Here is a 26654-nt window from a genome sequence, read left to right as displayed (position 1 = left end):
TGCATACAATGCAAAGTGGTTGATCAGGAAGGTGATGGTGTTCAGGCTTTATGAATACACTGGAAGTCAAGTGTTATGTGCCAGTGGTTGGAGCTGCCTTAGGTCTTCTCTGAGCTGGTAGTGATGCTATGCAGTGTTGAACTGTAGTTCCAACACTCTGGGTGCTTCTACCAGCTAATATTACTGATTTACCTTCTCCTGTCTTCATTAAATAGATTGTGAGTACCTTCAGTGTTTTTACTTTTAATTACAAGGTCTGTGTTCCTTTATCACAGGCTTCAGTCCTACTCTTTTTTCTGGCTGTAGGGAAGAACCAGCAGCCTCCAGTCAGAGACCTTTTGTACCCCAGGAAATCTGACTATAATGGAAATGCTTAAAGAAAATGCACATAACCTCAGGACTGAGTAATGTGCGGGAAAAGCCTGAATACACAAGACTCAAGTAGTTTTGATAGTTCTAGCAATGTTATTTTTCCTTTCTTTGGGCCAAGATTTTTGTCTGGTCATGAGGGCAGGTCATTTGTGAGCTGCTTCTACTGGTGTTACTGGGTCTATTGCTCTCACCAGGGCAAGTGGTAACCACTTTCACCTAGAGCTTTTTGTTTTGTGCTCAGTGCTGAGTGCTGCCAGATGTCACTTCCTGTTGCTGATTATATGAGGGCTAAACTTTCTTGAAAAAAAGAATACTAGCTTTGTCAGCCAACAGAGATCTGGAAAAAAGTACCTCTTCAGTTTTGTCAGCAAATTTCCTTTTTATTTATTTAATTTTTTTTTTAAAATTAAGGTTTAGCATAGTACAGTCAAGTATAATGTAATCAATTAAATTAAAGTACTCACATATCAAATATGCTAACCTGTCCTGGAGCATATGGATTTTTCCTTGTAACCTACAGGCATCTCTTCATAGATATTAAAATATTTAGGGCATATAATTCTCATTAGCAACATGCAGGTTTTCTGCTTTTATCTGTTTCTTCAGCTGGAAAGTTTCATGGTCTGTATGTTGCCAAGTACATTATGTTGGTCTTCCATTGTAAATCAAAAAGTAATGGACTCTGCAAGAAAAATCCCAAGTGAGACTTCCTGCTTGCTGGAATAGAAGTTTTAAATTCACTTAAGATTAAGAATTATATTTCTGTAGGCCTTAGTATTTTCCCTCTTTTTAAAAATATAGTTGTTTTAAAAACTAAAATAGGTATTCCATATTGTACTGAGGGTATTACAAAAAAAATCTAGAATGGGGAAAATTTTTAAAAAAGGGCTTATTTTGAAAGTAGCTTAGATTTGGAGCACAGTGATAATTTTTCTTCTGTTTCTGCCTTATTTGTGCTATGATAAGGCAGTCTCTGGACTTTCCATGTGACACTGTGAATTTTGTGTAGAAGAGTCTGGGTCTGGTTCAGCCAGACTTCTTGCTGTGCTTCAGTTGCATAAATATTGTGGTCTAATATGCCCATGGCATTTCTTGGATATGTTTGCCTCTACTGATCTTAGGCATCTCTGATAAAGGAGATTCCACAATCTCACAGACAACTAGTTCTGGTGTATCACTGCCATGGAGAGAGCTCTTTCTATTATCCAACCAATGCTTTATTTGCTCTGCCTTCCTCCTGTACTTGAGACAGATTTATCGGTATATGATAATTATATGAAAATAGTTGTCATATTCATCACTAACTACTTCTTTTATGGTTTCAGCAGTTTTCCAACAGTTATACCCTACAGGCCTTTCATTTCCATCATGATCTTCTGGACTGCCTTGTTTTGTCTATGCTTTTCTTTAATATGGTGCTCCCAACACTGATTTTGCTAGCATGAGGTTATTAGTGTAACATCTTACCTTTGGTTCTGAAAGAGTCTGTAATATTTTACAATGCTTTCTACAGCATTGCATTGTATGTGCCCTGTGTGTCCAGAATAACCTCCAGACAACTGATAGTTGTTTGACTGGTCAAATACATTTTGAACTTTAGAGGAATAGGGCAGCTCTTTTTGGGTAGAATTTGTGTTTAAAAATTGTCTGCTTTTGCTGTTACTTTGAAATGAAATAGTACATTACCCTCATGAAATATACTGTTTCCTTAATGATTTTGTATAAAATTATTTGATGTTCACATTTTTGATGCAGATTAACAAGGTATGATAGTACTGATGATGGAAAAGGAAAAAATGGGTAGTTTACACAGCAGATGTTATAATGTCTCATGTGAATTTAAGTCATGTGGCCAAAGGAATTAGAAAAAAGAAATGGTGTAATTTTAAAGATTTTTTTTCTCTGAAAGTCATTGTAAAAATTTCCTATGCAAATTTTTGTCACACTTTCTGATCTGTTTTAAACTCAGCAGCCTCCTGTTCTACATGTTTATAACCTTCTAATTTACACCTCTGCTAGCTCTTCCATTTCTTCTCACATAAGATGTCTGTATCCGCTCATGATCAAAACTTCTTCAACCCTCGAAAATAGGTGCAAATATTTTCTGACAGACTTGCAGTATTTCTGGATTTTGCTTCCTAAATGATGGTATGAATATGGGCCGGTATATCTAGAGCAAAACAATATTTTCTCACTTGTGAGCAGTACCTGGCAAAGATGGGGTGGATTAAGGCATGTTTTCTTCAGCATTTGTGAGTCCTTGTGCAAGTGATAAGGAAGAGGTAACAGCTCTAAGCCCCAGCAGAGGGGATGGCAGGACCAGGTAGGACGTTCCCCTCTCAGTGCTGGAGAGCTGCTAAGTTTGCTTAATGACTCTTGTATGAGCACAGTGATGATACGAAACAAGATAGGACTTCTCCAAGTGGGTTTAGCACTAAGGTAAACTACTAGAAAGGGTACTGTTAATTTGGAATAGAATTATCTACCCTCAAACTTGCTAGAAAGCAGTTCAGCACAAGCAACTGTCTATACAGATGTTTTAAACACCGTGCCTTTTAAACTGCAGCTAGCAATATGATATTTGAAAAAATCACAAAAGCAAAGACTAGTAAAATATGATGTTTAAATTTCAGTTTTAATATTTTGTTGTTTAAATTCTGTTGTTATATAATTATTTTATTACTTGGTCTTTTATTACAGATGATTTTAAGTGGTGCCATTTGCTGTATCTGTTGTCCCACTACCCCGGTTTGGGTTTCAGTTTTTTAAGCTTCCATAGGAATCATTCAAAGTCCACTAGAAACTAGGCAGTCCTTTTTGGTGGAGTCAGACAAGCTTTCATTCTGGCCCCTCAAGCATATAAATAAAGCATAGCTTTTATAGTAAAAGTTATAAAATCTTCATGATCCAGAATATGCAGTAGTAGTGTGTTATGTAATAACACTCTTTCTCCTTCTTGTAGGTCCTTTTGTTCTGCATCACAGCTGCTCTGTTTATGTTCTTCTTCAGGTATGTCACTGGTATATCTATTCACGTTGTAAAAATTGTTTTGAACAGTGTTTCTTAGAGTTTACTGTTTTTTGGTATTCCTCTTTATATTCTTCACTCAAGCTGAATTGACTGGAGTGCTTCCATGGCATCACCCAGTGCTGGTAACATAATTGGGCTAAAAAGGGAAATGCTGAGTCTTCTGGAGAATGTACTGATTACTTAAGGAGTTTCATTTCCTAAGTAAGACCCTGGAGATCTAACATAGCGTCAAAACAACTGAAATCTGCTTGTTATGGCTCTTTTTAAGAGCTCATGGCAGGGAGATCACTTTTTCTCTTCTGTAAAAATAGGAGAGAACAGGAAAATAAAATTTTATGGTCTTAAATAATATCAAATATTTGACTTGTGTGCAAGTGTGACTATCTTCTTTCAATTTTAGAATAAACTTGTTTCACGTGTTTTCACAAGTGATGAATTGTATTTGTGTTTTAAAACTTACAGTAGTGGGAGGTGGCTGGGACACTCATTTTAATGACTTGTTTGTCTCTCAGTTTGTAATATATATGTATGTCTTATTTCCATTTAAATATCAGACCTCTCAAATTTTCTTCTCAAATTCTATCTCAAATTGGAAAGTTGCTTTTTAAAGTAACCTTTGACTACAACCCTTTGACTTAGAATTTTCTGCGGCATGCAGCCATCTATGGTTCTTCAAGCTGTATGATCCCCTGGTAATTGCAAAACTCTGGAAAGCTGTAGCTTGTTTTTCATAATTCCATTACTTACGGATATTGGCCAAGAACAGTCTGTGGATAGAAGAGGGCTGTTAATTTAGGGGATTCGAAGAAGCATTTCTCCTTTAATCTATAACCTATTAAGAACCTTGCATTGGCAGTCTTCTTGCTTTATTTTCTTCTACGTCCCTGAGTTAAGCCGTAAGAGCCTCAGAGAATTTGACTTGTAAGGTTGAGGTTAGACACCTGTCTGCATAAATGCTGGTCAGATGAACTCAGAGCACTAAAATTCTGGTCAAAACCATAAGTGTTTATGATCTTGGAGGAAGCTAATTATCTCCTATCTATGTCTTTGGTAATGAAGTGGTGTTTCAGAGAACCTGCAAGTTAAATTCCAGACTCCTAGAATAGTTTGGTCTGAAAGGGAGCTTCAAGGTCATCTAGTTCCAGCCCTCCTGCCATGAGCAGGGACATGTTCCACTGGACCAGTGCTCAAAGACCCATCAAGCCTGGCCTTGAACACTTCCAGAGATGAGACATCCACAGCTTGTCAGGGAAACAGTTCCAGTGACTCACCACCACCACTGTGACTGGTATGTCACAGTAAAGGATTTCTTCTTAATATCAAATCTAAGCCAACCTTCTTTCAGTTTGAGGCCAATACTTCATCCTATCACTACATGCCCTTGTAAAAAAGTTCCTGCCCAGCTTTCCTGTAGCTTCTTTAGAGGTGAGAACTGACACAAAAGAGTCCAGATGTATTTGGTGAATTTTTCCCTGACCTGACAGTTGAATGGGCTCCAAACCACTTTCTGTTCTAAAATAGTGACTCCATGCCAAGGCTGATGGAATATCCTGTTGAGCAATCATCAACAACATTTAATTCCTTTTGTCTTTGTGTTTTAATAGTGGAATTAAAATAAAAGCTCAAGTTTAGTTTAATTATTGGGAAAAAAAATCTATTTCTAAACACCAATGGATGTGCTAAGACAAATTTGTCAAAAATAATTAGCACAGACTAGTTTTTGATTTTTTTTTATTTTTCCTTTCTCGGTGTAATGAGTACTTTGAACAGGACTTCTTCACAGTGGGCTACTTTCCTAAAAAAAAACCAGGTACAGAGGGGTCTGAATGAAAATACCTCTGGGTATGCACAGAGTCTGGTCAACTGCTCAGGGAGAAGAGACAGCAGAGAGGTCACTTAATAAGGCTGCAGAGTTGTCCATTTGTCTGGACTGGCTGTGACTGGGAGCTGCTTGCTGTCTGAATTGATATGTGAATTAACCATTCATATCTTCAGTAAGATTTTGGATAGCCCTTGGAAAAATCCTGTGTGGAGTCCCAGGAAAGGCAATCTTCCTGTCTCTGTTGTCATGCAAAGCAGAAAGTAATTGGGAGAGTCATTAAATTACATTTCCTATTTAATGGCTCAAAATCACTTCAGCCTTTTTCTTAATCATAAGTGGATCAAACTGACAAAATCACATTCATACTGTTGGAATAAACACCTTATTTGAAGTCAGATCTGTTTGGCTTGTAGAATATATTCTTGTTGACTATAAAACACTGTTTACTCTTAACAAGCATTCACTGACCTGAAAACCAGAAAATTCTGTTTTGCATTGTACTTAGCTTGTTCCCAGACCTGCTTTTTGTCCTCTCCACCCAACTAAAATGGCAACAATGGTACGGAGAGCAGTAGCAGTCATGGTCACCAAGATCATATAAAATGTCTTTCATTATTAAAGATAAAATCCTAATATCTATGTGGTGTAATTTGAAGCTTAAAATGTTTCTAAAAAGGGACTTATATTAAGTCTGCCTCTATGCCATGGAAGTCTGACTGATGCTTGGGAGTCAAATGTTGCACAGAATAAAAGCAAAATAGTCTTTTCTTTTCTGAGTTCATATTAACTGCCTTACCTGGTGTTATTGGGTCCTCTGATCTTAAAAATTATTACTGTCCCTAATAGGTAGTCCTGGTTGGCACTGCATTCCTAACAGCTCCAAGTTTAACTAAATTTGGCTGCTCTTTCTGCTCCAGGTAGTTTTGAGCTGAATAATTTTCCTTGCACAGCTTGTACTGTGATGCATGGTAGCTGCATTGGACTGAGCCAGTGGTGCTGATTGGGAAAACATGGACAGCAGAGATGCTCCACAGCATTCACATGGACTTTGGTCATTTTTAAGTAACTGCATACCAGCATAACTTTAGGTGATCTTAGCTGAGTCTGGGAGATTAAAAGTTATTTGCGCTGGAAAGTTTGAAACTATTTTCTTCATGGAGGAATTGAGGTATGTTCTCTACATCGCATAGCTTCCAGGATAGCTTTAAGTTTGCTAGGTTAATAGCAGCCTGTAAAGTTGAGTTTGCTTAGTGTTGCTTCTGGAAGGCCAGTGCTCTGGTTGATAGTTACCCATTAAAAGGGAAAAATACCAGTATGGCATTTAATTTCAACATGATCATACCTTTCCCTTGAGATGGGTGTCTTCCTACTCACTCCTACTGTTGCAGAAAATACTGCTGTTACAGATATATGAATCTTGATCTACGGAAGTATAGGCATTGTTCTTCTTGATTTATTTGAATATTTACTTTTCCAGTATATTGATTGTCTTCAGTATCTCACTATAATCTCTATCTTATATTGTTTTCTAAACAAATTCTGTAATAATGGTCCGTTGATGAAGCAGATGTTTCATACTAGTTGAATACTTCACCAAGCAGCATTGATATTTATCATTGGAGTTTTCCCCAAATTCTGTTGGACTGCTGAAATGTTATTTTATCTGCTACAGGACAAGAAAAAATAGGTGCTAAATCTCAGAAGTAAAGAAGTGAGGTTACAGAACTGAAATGGTAGAGAGAAAAACCAGGAATAATTAATTACTCCAGAACAGATAAAGTGAGAGGAGCGTCAGAGTTAAAGGTAAATTCAGAAGAGCAACATACAAAGGAAGACAGTAAGAAGAAGGAAGGAGTTGATGGAAGAGGGAAGAAAAAAGGTCATCTCAGGAGACAGGAAAAAATAGAAGAACATACTAGGAAAAAAAGCAGCTGAAGTGCAGATGATAGGTTTACAAGCAACAGAGTTATATTTACAGACAGAGGAAGCATATTTTAGTGCAGTATTTTTTATTTCATCTCTTCCATCCTCGTCTTGTGGTACTTTTCTTCTAACTTGGACCTCTGTGTTTTCTCAAAATGCTTCTGCTCCACTCCACTGGAAGTGATGAAATTAAGATGCATTACTCATTTGTGGATAGCTGTAGTATACACAGTATAGCAGAATCTGACATGTATATTTAATTCACACATATAGGCAACCACAGTTGAAACAGGATTGTTCCCCTTCCACACATATTTGCCTAAGAATCTTAGATACAGAAGTGTGTCTGGGGAGAGGAGTCTTCTCATATCTGTAGGATATTACCTGTAGAAATTAACTTTTAGGTGATATTGAACTCCACTGGGTGTGAGTATTCATCACTTACTCAAAAAGCCCAGTGCTTAGTGGTGTCATCGGATGTGTTGTGAGTAGGACTTACTCACAGTGTGCTACTTTCCCAAAGAAACCAGGTATAGAGGGGTCTGGGTGAAAATACCTCTGGATGTGCAGTCTGGCCAACTCTAGTTCCCTTCAAGGAGAAGAGACACCAGAGAGGTCACTTGATCAGTCCTCAAAGACCATTCTTAAAGTGTCTTGTAATAGAAGTACAGTTTTCTAAAATGCTTCTAATTGTTTTTTAAATTGTGGTTTGCATGGAATTAAGTTTGTGGGTAGAAAGGTTTTGATTATACTATGGTTTCATGCCATCTTATTTCAGTTTGAATAATTTGTGGTACTGTCCAGAGTCTGTGTTCTAGAGTAATTGGATTGAATGAAATAAAGAAGCAGGAGGGATCCCACAATGTGTAAAATAAATATTTGTAAAACACAGTGAAATTGGTTTTTTTTACTAGCAGTTTCATTTTGAATAATACACAAGGGATTTTTTGGAAGGGTGATGGAATGACTGTGCATTTTTGTGCTGGAAGAAATCCACGTAATATAAAACTTGCAATCTCTGTATGATAAATGAACACCTACATAGAAATCCTATCCATATAAACTTAGAAAATCCGGCAATTTGGGTGAGTACATGTTGGCAGACTACGGTGCTGGTTGCTGTAGCAGTTCATCCTTGGACCATATACTACCAGTTTATATAATATGCACATGTTAATTCATCTGCTCTGAACCTTAGAAAGCAAAGCTCCACCTACAAGCTGAAACCAGTTATTAAGAGAAGCTGAATGTTTCTGATGATTGATTGATTGTGAGTTGAGGGTGAAGGCTGCCTTCTCTAGAGAGAAATGCTAAAGTGTTATTTTCTGAGATGGTAATTTCAGACAATCTGAAGTTACTGCTGTGATTTCACAAAGCAGGACATCATGGTTTTCATAACTCAGGGTTTGCATAGCTCACAACAAAAAGCTCTTGATCTCTTACTGCCATTTATATATTATGTGCTGATTAAAAATGGTTAGTGAAAAAAAACCACCTAAGAAATGCAGATGCAGTATCATATACTGCTACTGAAGTAGAGTACTGAAACTTGTGTAAAGACACTGAAAACCTTTGAGAAAGGTCCTTTTGTTCACAGAGCCCTTTATGCTATCTCATTAAGGAAATTCTAGCCTCCCAAATTACAGCTATTTGCTCTTCTTTCTCTGTGAAACACATATCCTGTAATTTATTCAGTATTTTTGACATGATATTTCAAAGTGCCTTTATTTTCTTTTAAAAATGTGTGGTACCAGTGCCATGTTAATCTCTTGTTGAATCAGCTAAACTGCCTTCTGTGCTGAAGCAACTGCTTGAAAGATATTTTTGCCTTCTAATTCTACTTTCCTTCTACAGTAGAATCAGCAGGCTTAACAGTTGAAGTTGCTGTTATTTGGATTTAATATGAAACAATCTTCCCCTTTTTTAAAAAGATTATTTTGGAGCCATTTCCATTTGCTGTAGAATTACAGGAGTGCATTAAAAGTCCTCTACTGTTGAATTATTATGTAATAAATCAGAAGAAAAAAACAGATGAGGATTTTTTCCATGTTTATATGTTTTTTACTATCCTTATATAAACATTTCAAAGTTAGTGATTCAAAGCGTTGTTTTGGTAAATGTCATGAGACTTGATTTCTGAGGTATTTTGGATGACCTGGTGAGTAGCTGAAAACATTCAGCCTCCTAAGAAATGCTATAAATAACAGTTTGCTTTATTTAGTGTGAGCAAAAGTAGAACATGAATTGCAGGAGGGGGTTGGGGATGAGGAGATAACCTTCTGGGTTAACTCAGGCACTTCTGGCAGAGACCTGTGCTGGACTTGCACAGACTGGGTTCAAATATAAATATGGGTAGAAGGTGAGATAATCCATGTTCTATTTCTCTTCCAATAGAATAAAAAGTGAAAAAGAATCTTTTTTTTTTTTCATGAAACACCTTTTTAGTTCTGTCATAGTCTTTTAGCAGACTTCCACTGCATTTTAGTGTGGCTTTTTGTGGGTTGTGATAGTACTTTTGGGTTTGGTTTGCAGGGAAGTTTTGTGGATTGCTGAGTTTTGTGGAACTCTGGTCCAAACTCCGCTGTATTCACAGGAGAGGAAGACTGGTTCTCCTCAGACTAATGCTGGATAAACACATGTAGTTCAGAAATGATAAAGAATGAGGATGCATCTTAAGCAATTTTTTATTACTAGTAGAACTTGAGAATTTTAGGTTTTCGTACAGGTAAGAAGAATTATCTGGATCTAGAGATTTTACCAAAAAATTGTATTTAGAGTGGAAAATTGCAGTGTCCAGCAGGATTGAAGAGGGCATCTTTAATTGATTTGTGAGCCTTTCCTGACACTTTTGCCACCATCATTGTTTGCAGTGGCTGCTATACAATATCCATGAGCAACTTCCACTTTTGTGGTTTCTGTGTTCTTATATTTTCAACTGCAAATCATTTTTTTTCACCTATTCATTTGGGTGGTACTGGAGGAAGAAGACAACAGTGGCATTCATAAAATAAGAAGAAATCCATTTTGATTCCCAGCATAGCATTAAAGAGAACAACAATTAGGTCTTTAACATGTCTCTAGGGCCTCTTTCCAAGACTCATCTTCAGCTTTAGGGCACCATTCTGATTTAAATTAGGAAACAGGAGGGGAAAATGGGCAGATCAACGGCAGTTCTCATCTTGTGTAGGTTTAACTCATGTTGTGGAGCTTCCTCTCTCTTACTGATTTTATAGAGGATTGTGCACCAAACTTACTTGCATAGTTCTAGGTGGAGCACATCTGGGCTAGCATTTTTCTTTAAAGTTACCTGGAGATCCTGTTAAAATTACTCTGAGGGATGATAAGTGTTTGGAATTAATGAAATGCTGAGATACTATGATTTGAAGTTATTTTCTAACTTATTCTGCATACACGGCCCATATTATCTTTCCATTTCTTGGCTTTGATATGAAAATAATTTACATTGTGTTCTGCTAATGAAAGCAAAAAACCTGAAAGGGACACATAAACTGAAGTATTTATTTAAGTGTTGATTTTTATGGGTTATTGCCAAAGATTTTGGATAGAAATTACAGGAAAAGGACATCATAGAACAAACTGCTTTCCTGCTTAGAAAAAATATGTGAAACATTTCAAAATATTCTTTTAAATTTTAAACAGAATTATTGTGGTTTTTACAGTAATATAAAGTTCAAAATTTCAGTAAACTCTGATCTCTTTAGATCCTTGTGAAGAGGAAAAAGGGAAAGTATTTATACCTTTTTTGTTTCCTAGAGATGCATTTTTGGAACTGGAAAGGTTTAAATTTGCTATTATTCCTGTCTTTCAAAATGTACATGCCAATTTTGGTAACAGTATTTATTGCTTTAAATTAGAGATTTGTTATGTAGTGTTGATTTTATTAAGTTTTTTTCTAGTACCTTTTCTTTAGAAAGAATGTATTAACAATATTTTTAGTTTAGTGATTAGAATGTAGCATTTAATATTCATGTTTGCCTTCTGAATGTGTTTGTGCTACTGAAATGTTACTAGAACAGACTTAGTCTTAAGATACCAGGAGTTATTGGACTAATTTCCTGAAAATACCCTGAGAGAAAACTTCTGACGTTTTGATAATGATCTTTGAATGCATGCTGCCTGTTGCATTTACAGTTTCTCCCAAGGAAATGCATGCCACATCAGCCTTCAATTCTTGTACTTGTTATTTTATGGTCTGCCATGATGTGGCTGTCCTGCCAAGCCAGGCAATGTCACCATTCCATGCCTACCCCCAGAAGAGGTGCAGAGTGCATGTCCATATACACCACAGGAAACTAAACCAAATCTGAGAGTAGATACTGCAAGATTAGGTGTTCAAAGGGATAAGCATAAACATATTTAGAGTATTTTAAACCCTCCTTCTGCTACTAAGATGAAAGCAGCTGTTACCTGGTGCCGAGCTGTGCGGCTGTCATCTCTGCCTCCCCCCGTCCCAGCTGGCAGCTCCGCAGTCTCCTGAAAAGTGTGTGAGAGCGTAGGAGAGGTGAGCTAGAGTCATACTGACAGTGCCACTATCAGCAGAGACAGATGATTAGCATCGCTTTCCCAGAGCTGTGATGGATTGGAAGCAGTGGTGGTGGGAGCCAAGGGGAGGAGGCTCCGTGTGGGGCTATGTGCAGTGGGAAAACAAGTGCTCCTCTTGAATGCCTTTCCAAATATTTTTTCTTTGGATCCTCTTGAGGATAACTGATGGATTATACTGAGTTTCAAAACTGGCTGTTTCCCCTTGACCTACTCCTCTTATGAGATGCACTGCTTGACCAGAGAAGAAAAGAGAAACGTGAGGAGGAGAGGTGGAACAGTATCTGCAGTGAAGGAGTAAGAGGCCAAGCAGGACAGGGTTTTGACCAGCTATGAACCAGCTGTAATTAAAGGAGTAAGAGAACATGGGTGGTTGCATTATTAGGGCTGTAATGCGGCTTTTTGTCTTCAGATTTACCAAAACACTTCAGATAAAACACTTATTTAAAAGCATAGTGGATCATCAAAGTAACTAATTTGCAAGTCATCAGGTCAGTTTTTTCCTTTGTTGTTTCTGCTTCTGGATCTAAGAGAGAAACCATACGTGCTTTTGCAGCATGCTGTCTACAATTCTATTTTTATATGCCTAAGCAGGACCTAAATGTGATCTGTATCAAATGGTAGGCCAGAATAAAGGTGGTCATTGTCCTATTGGCTTTTAAAAAAAGGCAGATACTGCCTCCAATCCCTTGAACCACCTTTCTTGTTACAGGAACTTTGCCAGTCCCAGTACATACTATTTTTCACTTTGTATTTCAAGCTAATAGTGGATTGAAATGAGTAGGCAAGTATTTTTTTGTTGGATTATGCCCTTGTCTTCAAACTAGCTCTGCTCTTGAAGGCATGAGCTGTGGTTAGGTCAGGTCCAAATGAGGAGTGTTAAATGTGTGGGCTGAACTTGGGTTAGTTTTCATTTTCCCTATGTTAAATCATGCTGCTCCTGATTCCTGCAGTCTGCAAAAAGGCTGCAGAGTAGGCTTTTTCAGCTGCCAGTGAGGGAAGAAAATTATGTTCTGTTTAGTTCCTGTCTTTCCTATCTCTTTTTCATGGTTGTAGTTTTTTCATATTGAGATATGCTGGTAAATCTGTTCAATAGTAATGCACGTGTCAAAAGTCAGGAAGATTCTTTAAAGCATCTTTAAAGCATGTGACTTCTCTTTTGTTGAGCTTCACTGCTTTTAGAAAGAAACAAAACTCCTTTTACACTAAATTCAGAAGTCTTGTTTAATTGCTTCCTGTGGATTAAGTAGCACCAATGATTTTACAGCTATAGGCAAAGAAAGGAAAAAAAATTGATAAAAGCATTATGGTACACATGCCAATTTGCATGCTAGAAAATAAGTGAAATAGGGATTTTTAGTACTGTGCATATATTATTAAAAATGTAATTTATTTCTTTAGGAGTTAAAATGGAATACAAGTTATTACAAATAGTTCATTGCATTTACTAGATCAGTAAGTTTACTCTTATATAGAAAGATACAAACTTTTGAATGTAATGTGAAGAGATTAAATTTAATTTACCATGTTTAGTCGCTTTTAGCCATATGGTACCTAGGTTCCTGGAATGTATTTTAAGTTTTTCTTTCCAACAGTAAATCTTGTCCTTGTTTTAACAGATTGCTTTACGTGTAGCTGGATCCAGTTGCACAGCCTCCTCAAGAGAGGAAATGCATTGCCTGCCGACAAGCAGTACAAGAATTATGGCTGTACAATAGGGAGTATTTTTCCACCATTATCACTTTTCAGTGGAGATTCTTTTTCAGATACATAACACTGACTCAATGAACCAGGAAAGTGTTTACCTGCAAGGTGATCTTCTGGTAACAGGAGAAGCTTTTGAGGGCTAAAATTTCAGGCGTCTCTGTCCAGAGCCATCCCCAATGGAAGAAAAAGAGGGTCTCCTCCCCTTCTTTAGGTTTTGTCAGTCAATCACAAAGGGCTTTTGTACTGCTAGCATATTGATGTGTCTGGGCTTTGGCTGTTTATCATCTTCCTGTCATCCTTAAATGCAAAATTAAAGAAAGGAAATAGCTTCTGGTTCTCAGGCTTTGAGAATAAACTGCTTGTGGCTGCTGGGGACCTTGGCGTCCCAGCTGCCCTGGAATGCCTTCTGTGGGGATGGGATTGCTGGCACTCTCTCACATCACCCGTGTAGCTCCCAGGCACTGGCCAGAACAAGGCTGATATTACAAGTCAGATGATGAAAAAGCAATTGAGGTTCACAGATTCGATTTCTGTCTTTGATCCTGGCATTAAAGTACCAAGCTCTGTGAGTGGAAGTATAGTGCAGACAAGATTTCTGGTTGCTTTAATCCCACTGCTAAAAAGATCCATTCACAGGGTGTAGGAATTGGCTTGTATTTTTGCAGGATTTCAAAGCTGTTAGATGCATTTTATCTGTGTATTTTGCCAACACTACAAGCAACTAGGCTTTTTTCTTCCTTATTTAAAATTATTTTTCTGTATGATTTTTCTTATGTGTGTACTGTATAGTAAAGATTTGGCAGCTAATTGACTTACCCTTTCACATACATTTGAGGCACTTTACATTTTACATACAGAGTACTAAAGGAGAAGATTTAAGTACCCTGCTGAAGGTCAGAGACAAAATTTGTGTGCCTTCGAGCAACAGAGTTCCAGTCCAGTTCTTAAATCACAAGGCTATCTCCTGCATTTCTGTTACAGGACATAATTTAACTTTAAAAAGTGGGGCATGGTACAGAGTTACTGCCAGAGAATTAGGTAGGAAGTAGTATATAAACATCTATACAGAACCATGGAAAGAGGCAAGAGAAAAGAATATTATGTAGGATAGTGTTGAATGCTTTGCACCAGTCCAGGCAGGTGACATCACTTGCTCTTGCTTTATCCAGCACTGTAACCCCATTTTAGAAGGCCACCAAATTTACCAGGCACAATTTACCCTTAGTGAAGCCATGTTGACTGTCAGCAATCACCACCTTTTTTTTCATGTACCTTAGCATAGTGTCCTGCAGGATCTCCTCCATGATCTTGCCAAGCACAAAGGCAAAATGAGGCTGGCCTGTGTTCCCTGGGTCTTCCTTTTTTTCTTTTTTAAAAGTGGGAATTTTGTTTCCCCTTTTCCAAGAACTGGGAACTTCACTGGCCTGCCACAATTGCTCAGATAGAATGGAAAGTGGCTTAGCCACTTCATCCGTCATTTTCCTCAGGATCTGTGGATGCATCTCCTCAGGTTCTATGGATTTGTGCACCTTCAGGTTCTAAAGATCTTTTCCTTTATCAGATGGCTTTTTCATTTCCCAGTCTCTGACTTTTCCTTGTGCAACTCAGTTGTTGTTGCTGGAGCACTTGATGGTGAAGTCTAGGGCAAAAAGATCACTTAGTACCTCATTTTTTCCAAATCTCATGTAACAATGTCTCTCATTTCCTTCTAGAGAGGGCCCACGTTTTCCCTTGTTTTTGTTTTATCACCAGTGTACCTACAGAACCTTTTCTTGTTGCCCTTGGTGTCCCTGGCCAGATTTAAATCTCTCAGAGTTTTATTTTTCCTAACCTCATCCCTGGCTGCTCAGGCAATCTCTCTGCATTTCTTCCAGACTACCTGTCCTTCCTGCCATCCTCTGTAGGCTTTTGTTTGTTTGTTTGAGTTTGCCTAGGAGCACCTTGTTCATCCATGCAGACTTCCAGGCATTTTTGCTGAACTTCCTCTTTGGGATGCATCGCTCCTGAACTTGAAGGACATGATCCTTGAGTATCAACCAGGTTTCTTGAGCCTTTCTTCTTTCCAGGGCTTTATCCCATGATATTATAACAAACAGATCTCTGAAGAGGCCAAAGTCTGCTCTCCTGAAGGGTACTGAGCTTGCTGTATGTCCTCTTTGCTGCCTTAAGGATCTTGAACCCCACTACTTCATGGTCAAAGCAGCCCAGGCTGCCCTTGAGCTTCACATTGCCCATCCTGGTGAGACCAGTGCAGCATAGCTTCTGTCCTCATTGGCTCCTCTGTCACTTGGAGAAGGAAGATAGCATCAACACATTTTATACTCTCTATTCCTCTTGTTTTCTTTGCTGTCTCAGCTCCTTGGCTCAATTTCTTTTGCCTGTTCTTTGCCTGTCAGTTCTTCCTGGTTTTGCTGCTGCTGCTCTCTTAAAAATAGTTACCTAGTTTTGCTGAGAGGAGGGTCTGTGTAGTTGCTTGTTTAAATTAGAAAAGAAAAATATTCTCCTGATATTAAAGAAAGAGAGATCCCTTTGCAGAGCAGTTAAGAAAAAATTAAGAACAATCTATGTATTAACAAAATCCACCTATGAAAGCAGAGTCACACCAAGAAATTAACTATAATTTTTAGAAGATAGATTTAGAGTTCAGAAATTCCTGCTTGTCATTTGAATGTTACCTGTGCCTGTTTGATTGCTACAATCCTTTGTGGCGAGACTGAGCGGTTGCAGACACCAGCGTGGTCGTGAAATACAAGTCCTGAACTGGTAACTCACACTCATCACATGTTTCTGATTTGATAGCAGACAGGGCAGAAAATCTCCATTTCATGAAAAGCAGAAGGCAATTACATTACATTAAAGTCTACATGTTTTGGTATGTATTTTTAAAATAAATAGTCTTTCTGTGTATGTAAGAGTTGCACATGATTGAAGATTTTATGTGTAACTACTGTGCAAATTGAATATATATTTGTAGTCCAAAACTGCAGTCCCAAAAATGGCTTTTAGCATGACATTTGTGCTTCATTTTAGAAAAAGACATATTTTTAACTACAGGCATTGGAAATACTTGAAATTCTGTTCCTGTGAGCTAATTGCTGACTAGAATAGGAAAATAAGAGCTACTTTGTGGTTAGATGCTTGTGGTCTTTCTTTTGGCTTTTGGCCCTTAGATAAAATGTCAGAGAAAGCACAGTAATGGATAATGGCATCTATCAGTGTACCCTAGACATAATTTGAAGCCTGTCAAATGTCTGCTACTTTATAAACATTGATTTACAGAGCTCTTCTTCATTCTACCATCTGCTTATTTGGTTGGAAGAATATAAATTATGTCATAGATGATTTTCACAGACATGCTTCAGTTCATAAAGTCTCAATTTCACAGAAAAAGAAACTGCTGTGAAAAAAACCAGTTTCTACTGTGAAACTGAGACTTTATGGGCCATTTCAAATACTCTAAAGAATGAGACATTCTTTATTCTCTTTCATATGTTTGATACATTGACTAGAAACCACAGTGCGGAAAGGTTTCTAGTCTTATATTTTTTGCCTGAATAAACCTTACCATGAACTAACCAGATCTAATTAATATAATAACAAACGGTAATTCGGATTCTGACTCTACTCTTACATTAATACCAGACCATGGTTCTCATCATCAGGTGAAACTGTGGTTGATTTTAATTGACTTGTAAAAAAACTTGGATTTCATTTATGGTGCAAATAAGATAATTGTATAAGTAGATAGTAAGTGAGGAAAACCCTAAAAAAAAAAAAAGCTAGAACAGTCACATCTGAGTATTTGCTCAGAGGAGTAAGTTTAGTGCATTTTAGATTTAAGTCTTTTTTGTAAAGTAGGAGACCTTAAGTGTTTTAAATATTAATTATCTGATATGCCAGAGGTTTTTATCTCTATAAATTTGAATGAAAGCATATTTAATTTTTTCAATGAGACATTGAAGTAGTGTTTAGCCCAGGATCATGCAAATGTCAAAATTTTTTGGCATGATTCCTCACATACACTCTTAGAAAACACTTAGAAGAAACAAGGAGGTGAATAACAGTGTGCACAATTATTGATGAAGAATGAATTGTGTCAAGTCAAACTGGCTTCCCTCTGTGAAGATTAGAGGCTTCGTTGATTCAGAAGTAATAGAGGATATCATATATCTTCAGTAAATCTTTAGACAGACTCTCATGTGACATTCTCATAGGAAAGACCAGAAAGTACACTGTAGAAAAAAACCCCTTCTACTTAAAACTGGCTGAAAAACCTGAGTACTGAATTTACCATCAGAGTGGAAGGGATCATTTGTTCCATGCACAGATTTAATATCAAGCTCTAAGTAATCATCCTGATCATTATTGAAATTGTTGAACAATGAAACCAAACCTGCCTTCCAAGGTGTCTGGCTTTTTCCACAGATTTAATGAATATGTCATTCAGAGCAATTTGGCAAATTGGAAAATACCCCCAAAATATAGAATGCAAATTGATGGAAGGTTCTGCACTTTAGAAGAAGGAATCAAGTGTAGAGATGGAGAATTTAGAACCTCTTAGTGGCTCATAGGTCTTCATAGCAGTGCATAGGAATTAGATGGCAACCTAAACAAGAGTCAAAGTACTGGGATATGGAAAACAGCAGTTGTGATTGGCTGTATGTGTCTGGTGGCTGGATGGACACAGCCAGAGCTGTCTGTGATCAATGGCTCTGTGTCCAGGTGGAGGCCAGTGATGGGTGGTGTCCCTCATGGCTCTCTCTTGGAACACAGCTCCTTTAATGGTCTTCATCAGTGACAGAGACCGTGAGACTGAGTGCACTTCCATCCCTGGAAGTGTTCCAGGCCAGGCTGGATGGGACTTTGAGCAACCTGGTCTAATTGAAGATGTCCCTTCCCATGGCAGTGAGGTTGGAACTAGACAATCATTAAAGTCCCTTGCAGCCCAAACCGTTCTCTGATTCTTTGATGATATAAATAAGAGTACAGCATACAAAGCAAGTGAAGTTACCACTGATCTCTTGTTATTGTCAGTAATGTCAGCTGAGTAATAAAATTCATCTATACATGGACACATTGTGCAGAGCCAGAGCAGAATGGGAGTTACTAGACATTTACAGACCATGTTGTTTGAGGAACTTGAAATTACTTGAAATATTTTGTTTACTCTATAGCAAGAGACTAAGCTGATAATAGTATCTCATGTGTGCAGTACTTCTGTAATGAGGGCAAGAATAAAGAGCTCTCTTTTGGGTCAAAAGCAAAAGAAATAATAGTCTAAAATTGCAGGGTCTAGACATGGATTAGAAATAACTATATTTGAGATACTTTCTAACATTAATACTCGCCAAATAGTGAAGGATGGTTTGATGACTAGGGTTGACATGAAGAGTAGAGCTGCAGTCCTTGTTTTTGATGGAGAAGCAACTATTTGAAATTTCTTCTGTAATTTTATGTGATTATTTTATATAACTTGTGGTCTAAGCTCAAGTGTGATTATGACTGTCTCTGAGAGTGCATGTTGATTCTAAGTGCAGGAGAACTCAAGTGGGCTGGCATTCATACATGGAGGCTAAATGGCTGGTGTCAAACTAACACGGAAATTTTGATGTTTATGTTGGATTTTTTAAAAAATAATGATTTCTGTTCCCTGCAGGAACTATTCCTTCATAAGGCATGAACCATCACTCCTAAAAGAGAATATATTTGAAATACTATGTTTCGTATCACCTGGGTGCCAAAAAACAGTAGATTGTATTTAGTGGTAGAATTTCTGAGGGAGGACCACTGGCAAAATAAATATTTCACCGAAGCAACAAAGATCAGCTGTAGAGAGGAAGATGATGTGTTGAGGAGTAGCTGGAACACCTTTGTGGCTTCATGCAATATAAAGATGTGTGGTAGCTGTCATAGGCTGGGTCTCTATACATGCTTGTATGCATTTCTTCCAGGAGTGCAAGGTCCTCTGAAAAAAAAACAACAAAAGGTATGTGGTTGTAGCACAGATTTTTATTTAGCAGCTGCTGTAGAAGGCTTTTGAAATCTTGAAATCTCATCAGTTGTACAATGGAAATACGAAGGAGCTTAAGATTTTTCCAATTGCTCATTTCCTGGTTTAGAATATTCTTTTCTCTCTCTATTGCTGCATGAAGAATTAACTAAAGACATAACTGCATATAGCCCTTGAGGAAAAACCAAAGTCATAAAATGCTGGAAACCAGAATGTATAAATAAATGGAAAAGGTTTTTTCTGGAATTCTGCTTTGGATTCATTCTTCTAATTTGGAAAGATCAATTGATAAGAAAAGAAAGTGATTTGATTTGTCCCTGTCCTTTTGAAAAGTTAAATGTTAGACCCAGCTAAAAGGTAGCACTGTTAGGTTTTCAGCATGTGTCACCTTCGAAAGCTGACTTAATGAAATTGGAATTTAACTTATCCTCTGTTCTCACTCTGTAATAAAGACTGGCAGGTTACTGATAATTTCTTGCTGATACACCTCCTCTCACAGGGACAAACAAAGGGTAAGCCTTATGCTGAAAACAAAGCTTTCAAATAGTTTAAGAGATTTGGAGCTTTATTTGTGGCTTCTGATAAGAGTGTGAATGTTTTCACTGTACTGAGTGTGCTATGAGTAGGTGACAGGGCAGTGTCAGTTTGAATTATATCAGCACAACCCACCCAAGCAGTTCTAGTCTCAAGAGTCATATTAGAAATACAATGTAAATCATACTGATTAGAATGTAAAACCATTGACTGCTCTAGACCACTATCAAAATGCTTTATCGTGTGTTATAAGGTGCTTGAGTGGGTTTTAAGAAGTGATGGATATAAAGGGAAAGTGCAGGAATAAATTATTTGGGTTTCTTAACCAACATCCATACTTTTCTCTTTGGCAATATAAGAAACATTTACTTGCATTATATGTTTGATAAGCTGAAGATGTGATCATTTACAGTCGGTTCACTGTTAATCTGCTGTCAGTTGTCTTTGGGGAGCATAGAGTGACTTACCCAGGGGTTACTCTTGTAACTTACCAAGGCAGTCTGGTGGTTCTTTGTTGCACTCTCAGCCTTTCAGCACATCCTTACTTCAGACACATTTGATTAACAGACAGCAACTATTAATTTTAAGAATATAAAAGACTGATTTTATCCATAATTCCGTTCATATCCCTTTTGAAAGTGCTCTTGCAATCAGGTAGCACAGCAGCAATTAATAGAATGTTGAGCATGCCACCTGGTACTCAGAATTGTAGATAACACTGTGACTGATATGCACATTTGTGCTCACATGTATCCGTTGACAAGCAGTTATCTAGGTTTAAATGAGAGGCATTAAAGAAAAATGCAGCACTTGTCAGGAAAGAGAAAATGAATATAAAATCAATTTTCTTTTGAGTATTCTTAGTCTCATTAAATAATGTACTCAAAGGTGGAAATGCCTGCATTTTCAGTTCTATTTCAATTCTAATTTTAAATAAGTCCTCTGGCATTGAATCTGCAAATGCATTTTAAGGCTTTAAGTTATACTACTATATTAATTTAATATGAAGTAAACACGACTTTGGAAAACAACCAAAGCTATGATGGTATGTTTTAGGATCTAGGAACTATTTGGTTGACTGCCTTCCGCTTAATTGAATTTAAAATGTGCATTTCTGTTATTTGCCCTGTAATTGGACGTCTCTTCCCCTTGTAAAGTACAACTTCAGCTGAAACTACTCTTTGACTTTGAGCAAACAGTATATATACTATATTATATTTTTTCTATATACTATACTATATGTATGTATATATATTCAGAAACCATCTATTACTTGAAATAACTTAGGATTCCAGGTTAGGGAAGATCTGGTACTTTAAATTGTCAGATGAGATTTACAAATACTTAAGTTCAAGGTCTTGTTTTTTTCCAGTCTTTTCTTCTCTGTTCTATAGATTACACATGAAGAAGTCATCTATTTAGAGGGGGTTTTCTTTTCAGGAAACTGGAAATGTTTAACCCTTAATTGTGTCCAGGATATCCTCACCTATGCCCATTAGACCAGTCCTGGAGGTTTCCTTTCCCCAAATCAGATGGTCTGCTAGACTTGTGATTTTTCTGTCATTTTGTTTTACTTGCAAAAGCAGGGAATGAAGGAAAAACCCAAACACCCTTCAGCATTTCAGAAGGTGTCTGATAATGTAGAGATAAAATCAAGTCAGGACTGAAGGGCTTTAAGGTGTGTGCAATATAGGATAATTTCTCACTTCCACAAGTGCTCCTTGGCGTACTGTGTGCCATCGGACTACTGGTGAACTTCAGGGTGCTGTTTAGACATAGCTCTTACTCTGCCACTGTGTAGTGAGCTTTTGGAGAACTCCTCTTTCGGTAGCCATCTGCTCAGTAGTAGCCTTTTTCTTTCTTTCTTTTTTTTTTTTTTTTTTTTTTTTTTTTTACTTAGCCGGAAATGATTACCTGGCATACTTGACATTTGTCTCAAGAACCCAACACCTTTCCTGTTCTGCTTAGCATCCCTTCTCCTGTGCTTTACTCTTTTCATCTTATGTCAGATCTAATTTGGTGCAGATATCTTGTTTCAGATATCTTGGTAGGAAGGAGGTAGATAACCTCATCTGCATTTTTATATTGACAAGGATTTTCCAGAAATCTCCTCTTTACCTAAGAGTTGTCAAGTATCACTATTTTAAAATGTCCTTTTTAAGTTGCAATTTTCATGTGACTTATTTCATACTGTGTGAGAATTGCAGCTTAAAAGATAAAGACAGGTGAAAGAAAAAGAAATTTTAATAAACTACATCTGAAGTCCCATTGTATTGGTGCTTCAGAAGGCATTGCCACTTAGGGTTATTTAGGGATTTTTAAGAATTAATAGTAGATTCCTTTTTTTTTTTTTTTTTTTAAACACCAGATCCTATAGTTCTACAATGACATTTCCTGATTTTGAAGAACTATTTTGATATTGAGTATGCTAGCAACTGAAAAAAAAATGCATGGGAAGAGAAATAATTATTTTGAATTTCTTTTTAGTTAAAGTATTCTTTGCTGTTATTTGTTAGAATAATAGATAAGCATTTTTTTAGAGTTATTGATTAAAGATATATTGAAGTGGAATATTGCCTGAATTATTTTGCCTGGTGTTTTAGAAGTAACACTTGGGAATTGGATACTTGTCTAATATAATCTCAGATGGTTTCTGATGTAGATATTTAACAAACAGGAAGAAGTTGCTTTGTTTTCACAATCAAGTAAGTTGGTAGTTGATGGTGAATACGTTGGTGCCCCCCAGCTTGAGCAAGAGTTAGTAAAACAAAATATTCATTGTTTTCTTTGCATAATTGTGTAATGAATATTTCCTAAGTAACACCCCATAAAACCTCAGGCACTCTTGGATATATAGAGGAAAGAATTGTTGCATTGTGTATAGTATTTCTGTAACCAGGTAATTGTCTCTCTTCTATACTAACTGCCAGAGTTGCTCAGGGTGGTACATTAGACATGAAATGGAGCTGTAAGGATCAAATTGAGCCTAATTTGAGGGAAACCAAAGGGGAGGTAAGGCTCCGTCTTTCCAGAGCCAGTGCCGTGGCAGGTGGGAAGCAGAGCTGCTCAGCCTTGTGGCACTCACCTGTGAAGAGGAGGTCAGGGACCCCCAAGGGGCCTGGAGCTCCTGGTGCTCCAAAGGCCTCACAAGTTACAGCTTTGGAAATCTGTCTGTAATGCTCATTAAGCAAATATGCCCCGAGTCCTGAGCCTGGAAAATGCTGATGGTCTCCACCATATGTGAAGGACATGGGATGGGGGTTTTCTCTTGAGCAGAATAACAGGAAATTTCTTTAGATCATTGTAATTTATTTATTTTTTTGCATTTGTTTTAAAAAGTGATGTCAGTGGACTCCTGGCTGTGCAAGGGTAGAGAGTTATTCGAGCTCTCTGAGCATTGGGAGTTGTAGTTTCATTTGTGTACTTTCATTTGTGAATGAGTTTCTTTCAGTGTCTGACCTGCATGAGCGTGGTTGAGACAGAATTCAGGAAGAATGCTCAAGGAATAGCTGTCTCTCTTTATTTTATATAAATTTAAATAATTTTATTTAGTAATTAAATCAAGCTTTTCTGTGGTCAAGGATTTTATAAGAGTAACATTGTCCGATAGAGTTAATTTATGAACTATTTATCTCACAAAATGTTTAAATTCAGGCCTAAATTAAGATCTAAGAGATGATTGTATTTTTTTTTTCTAAAAGACTTGTATTTTCTAAAGTACTTGTATTTTTTCTAAAATCTATTTTTTAAAACATACAGACATAGGCAGCAGCAATATAAGCGCACAATTTAAATACAATTCAGCATTTAAAGCTGAGCACTGAGCAAGCTAAATGCATGTTCAAATGTTACACAGATATTTCCAAGGTTGTGAGCATACATAGAAATTATTGTACTGGAACAGATCAATGATTCACCTAGTCCTGTTGAGAAGAAGCACTGATGAAGCATGCCAAAACATAAATCAAGGACTTGATCAGGATTTCAGGACTGTCACACAATGCTTAACCCAGCTGGAGGCCTGGCAGCAGAGTGCAAATTATGGGTGACGGATCTCCCCTCACCTCCATCTTCCTGCCCCACAGGAGGTCTCATCCCTTCATTGAGTTAAAGTCTCAGTGCTAGAAGATACTTGCAGAAAAATCCCTTGTGGACCTATGGTCTTCTGGGAGGCCATTGCTTGTGAGCCCTTGCTCTGTACTTGCAAGGTGGGACTGTGTGGCTGGGGTGCCTCTTAGAGCTACATCTGTGCCACAGGCCTTCTGTACTGACCTGCCTTCCTTCCTCAGGAGCCAAGGACATAGCTCCATAGTTCTCCTATCTCTGCAAAGTCTTGTAAGATGGAAAAATGATAGCTTGTGTAGTCACGGGCAGGGGGACAACATACAACAGAACTACTATTCTGTTAAGGTCACTATGTGTTTCAGTTCTGCTAGTAAACAAGCATTTGCCCCGTTCCGTGGAGGAAGATGCTCAAGTCATGACTTCTGAATGGCAGAGTATGGCACTTAGAGTGTGAAGCATGTCTTGTGAAGGTGCAAATCAACCCCCAGGGATCTGCTCTAGCCACAAGAAACAGGGGCAGTCTTCGTATGAGGCCCTGTCATGTGTCAATCAGTCTGATAATGGTTGGGTGTGTGGTTGGTCATGAGCTTAGGATGTATGTGAAGCATCTACAGTTTGATGTAGCATATATTCAGATGTAATAGAGCTGATTCCAGAGTACCATGGTGTGAGGGCTCTGAATCCTTCTTTGGGGAATGGAAGAGAAGGAATTTCCCTTTCAGTCTTTAAGGCAATTAGGAGAAAACATGATCAACTTATTTAAAGCCTGACTGTTGTAGGTTGAGGAAATACAGAGGAAGCCATGTAGAAGCCTTCCTGCAGGGCTACCCTATCCCTTTCAGGGGTGGGAAATTGCTCAGTATTGAAGAAGTGAGTGTTGTCAGTGGTGATGATCTGAGTGGAGGTCATGGCATCCAGAGAGTCCTCTATTAGCCTCAACTGGAGTCCCTCATGAGCAGCACATGTCCTGCTGTGGTTCTCTGGCAATGGCATTTGGTGAATACCCAGCAGGACTATTGCTGGATGTATGTGGTTAGAGATCTCAAAGCAGACACTGTTCTGGTTCATTTAAATTTGTTTGGGTTTCAAAGCTGCTTGGAAAGCACAGGGTGAAATTAACCTGTTAATGAATGCCAGTGGAAAGATACAGTGCAAGTAAATTTAAGTGTTGTTGGCATACTTGTAGAAAATACTGGATTTTAGGTAAATTCCCCCTTCCTCCACCAAATAGTGTTTTTTAAAACTATATGTCTATGATAGTGTTTCTTTAAATGCAATGTTTGACTGGTGGTGGTCAGGCAGCATGGGATTTTAATGGTTTAATATGGATACTTACCACATAGTTAAAGGTGACATCATGTGGGTTTTGATCTCAGAAAATGAAATATTTTATTTAGCAGATTTACTTTTGAAATACCAGTAATATAGAAGGATAAAATATTCTCTTAATGCCTACTAGGACTTCAAAATTGTTTCCTGTGTAAAAATCAGTTATAATTGGGAACTATGAAATATAAAATAAGAATTCAAACCAGTGTATTTATAAGACACATAATCAGAGGCGTGGTATGGCTTTGCAAGACTGGATTGGATGGAATGTTAATTTTGGATTACACTTAGGAACTCACGTAGTGTTAAATAAGCCTGAGGTGCTGTGAAGATGATTGAAGCACTATACAGATGTTTGTATTATTGAAAATATGATTTTATGACAGAAAATGTCTTACAGAAGGTAGTAGCTTGATACATTGATTTCTTTAGCAATTTATGGCCTGACTCAGTTTCACAGCTCTTTTCTTCCTTGTCAGATTTTTCCTGGCTTCAGCAGAGTCCTGGCTACACCTTGCACATAGCTAATTTCACAGAGGGAGAGCTGGCGCTTTTTTTTTCCCTTCGGGTATGATGAGTAAAAGACTTTTGATCTATTTATGTAACTGTATAAAAACAGCGCCTTCTGACTTTATATCTGCTCATCCAGTTGTAATAATAATTTTACTGAAGTGATCCTGCTATTTTAAATTGAAGAGGCAGGTGGATGCCAGTGATACACACCCAGCAGTTGATGTGGAGGAACAGTATTGTCAGACACTACCCCGTGATTTTATTGGAAAAGTGGATATGATTTATTGTTTGAGGAAAAGAAAGAAGGAAAATATTATTTTGAAGGTGAGCCAATTCATATATTCTTGGACATTACACAGACCACCCAGATCTGAGGCCATGTTTTATGTCTCTTAAATCTAAATAGATTCAACTGAGCATTGAGCTGCCTGCCCGAGGCCAGCGGAACACTTAGAAAAGGCAAACCCACCTTTTAATTTCCCTTTCTTTTCAGATCTTCCTTAGTGAAAGACTTTACAGCAAATAAGTCTGATGAGTCTCTGGAATAATGAATAAGAAGATTTGCTTATCAAATGTGGTGTTCCTTGCTGAGAATTAGGTTTGCTCTTACTCTAGGTAATGGAGTGATCCTGCAGTACAGCCTTCTTCCAGCCATATCTCTGTGTTACCACAGTATGGGCGCAGCATTTAACAAATTGTATCCCTGAGGATAGGTACCTCTACTAGAGGACAAGCCAAAAAAAAAAAAAAAAAAAAGTGTGTGTGTATATTATATATGTATATCACTGG

General features: G+C 37.6%; 1 protein-coding gene across 1 annotated transcript in view; it reads left to right on the top strand.

Annotated features, from left to right (window-relative positions):
• Nucleotides 1-26654, top strand: part of TMEM135 (transmembrane protein 135) — a 158558-nt gene that overhangs the window by 95967 nt on the left and 35937 nt on the right. The window contains exon 6 of the mRNA XM_083884986.1: nt 3335-3381. Coding sequence (XP_083741112.1) covers nt 3335-3381 — 47 coding nt within the window. The remainder of the gene's footprint in view (nt 1-3334; nt 3382-26654) is intronic.

This window comes from Zosterops lateralis (assembly GCF_965231275.1).
Source record: "Zosterops lateralis genome assembly, chromosome: 2".
Taxonomy (NCBI): domain Eukaryota; kingdom Metazoa; phylum Chordata; class Aves; order Passeriformes; family Zosteropidae; genus Zosterops; species Zosterops lateralis.
The sequence above is the reverse complement of the archived record's forward strand: the minus strand, read 5'-3'. Positions and strand labels throughout refer to the sequence as shown.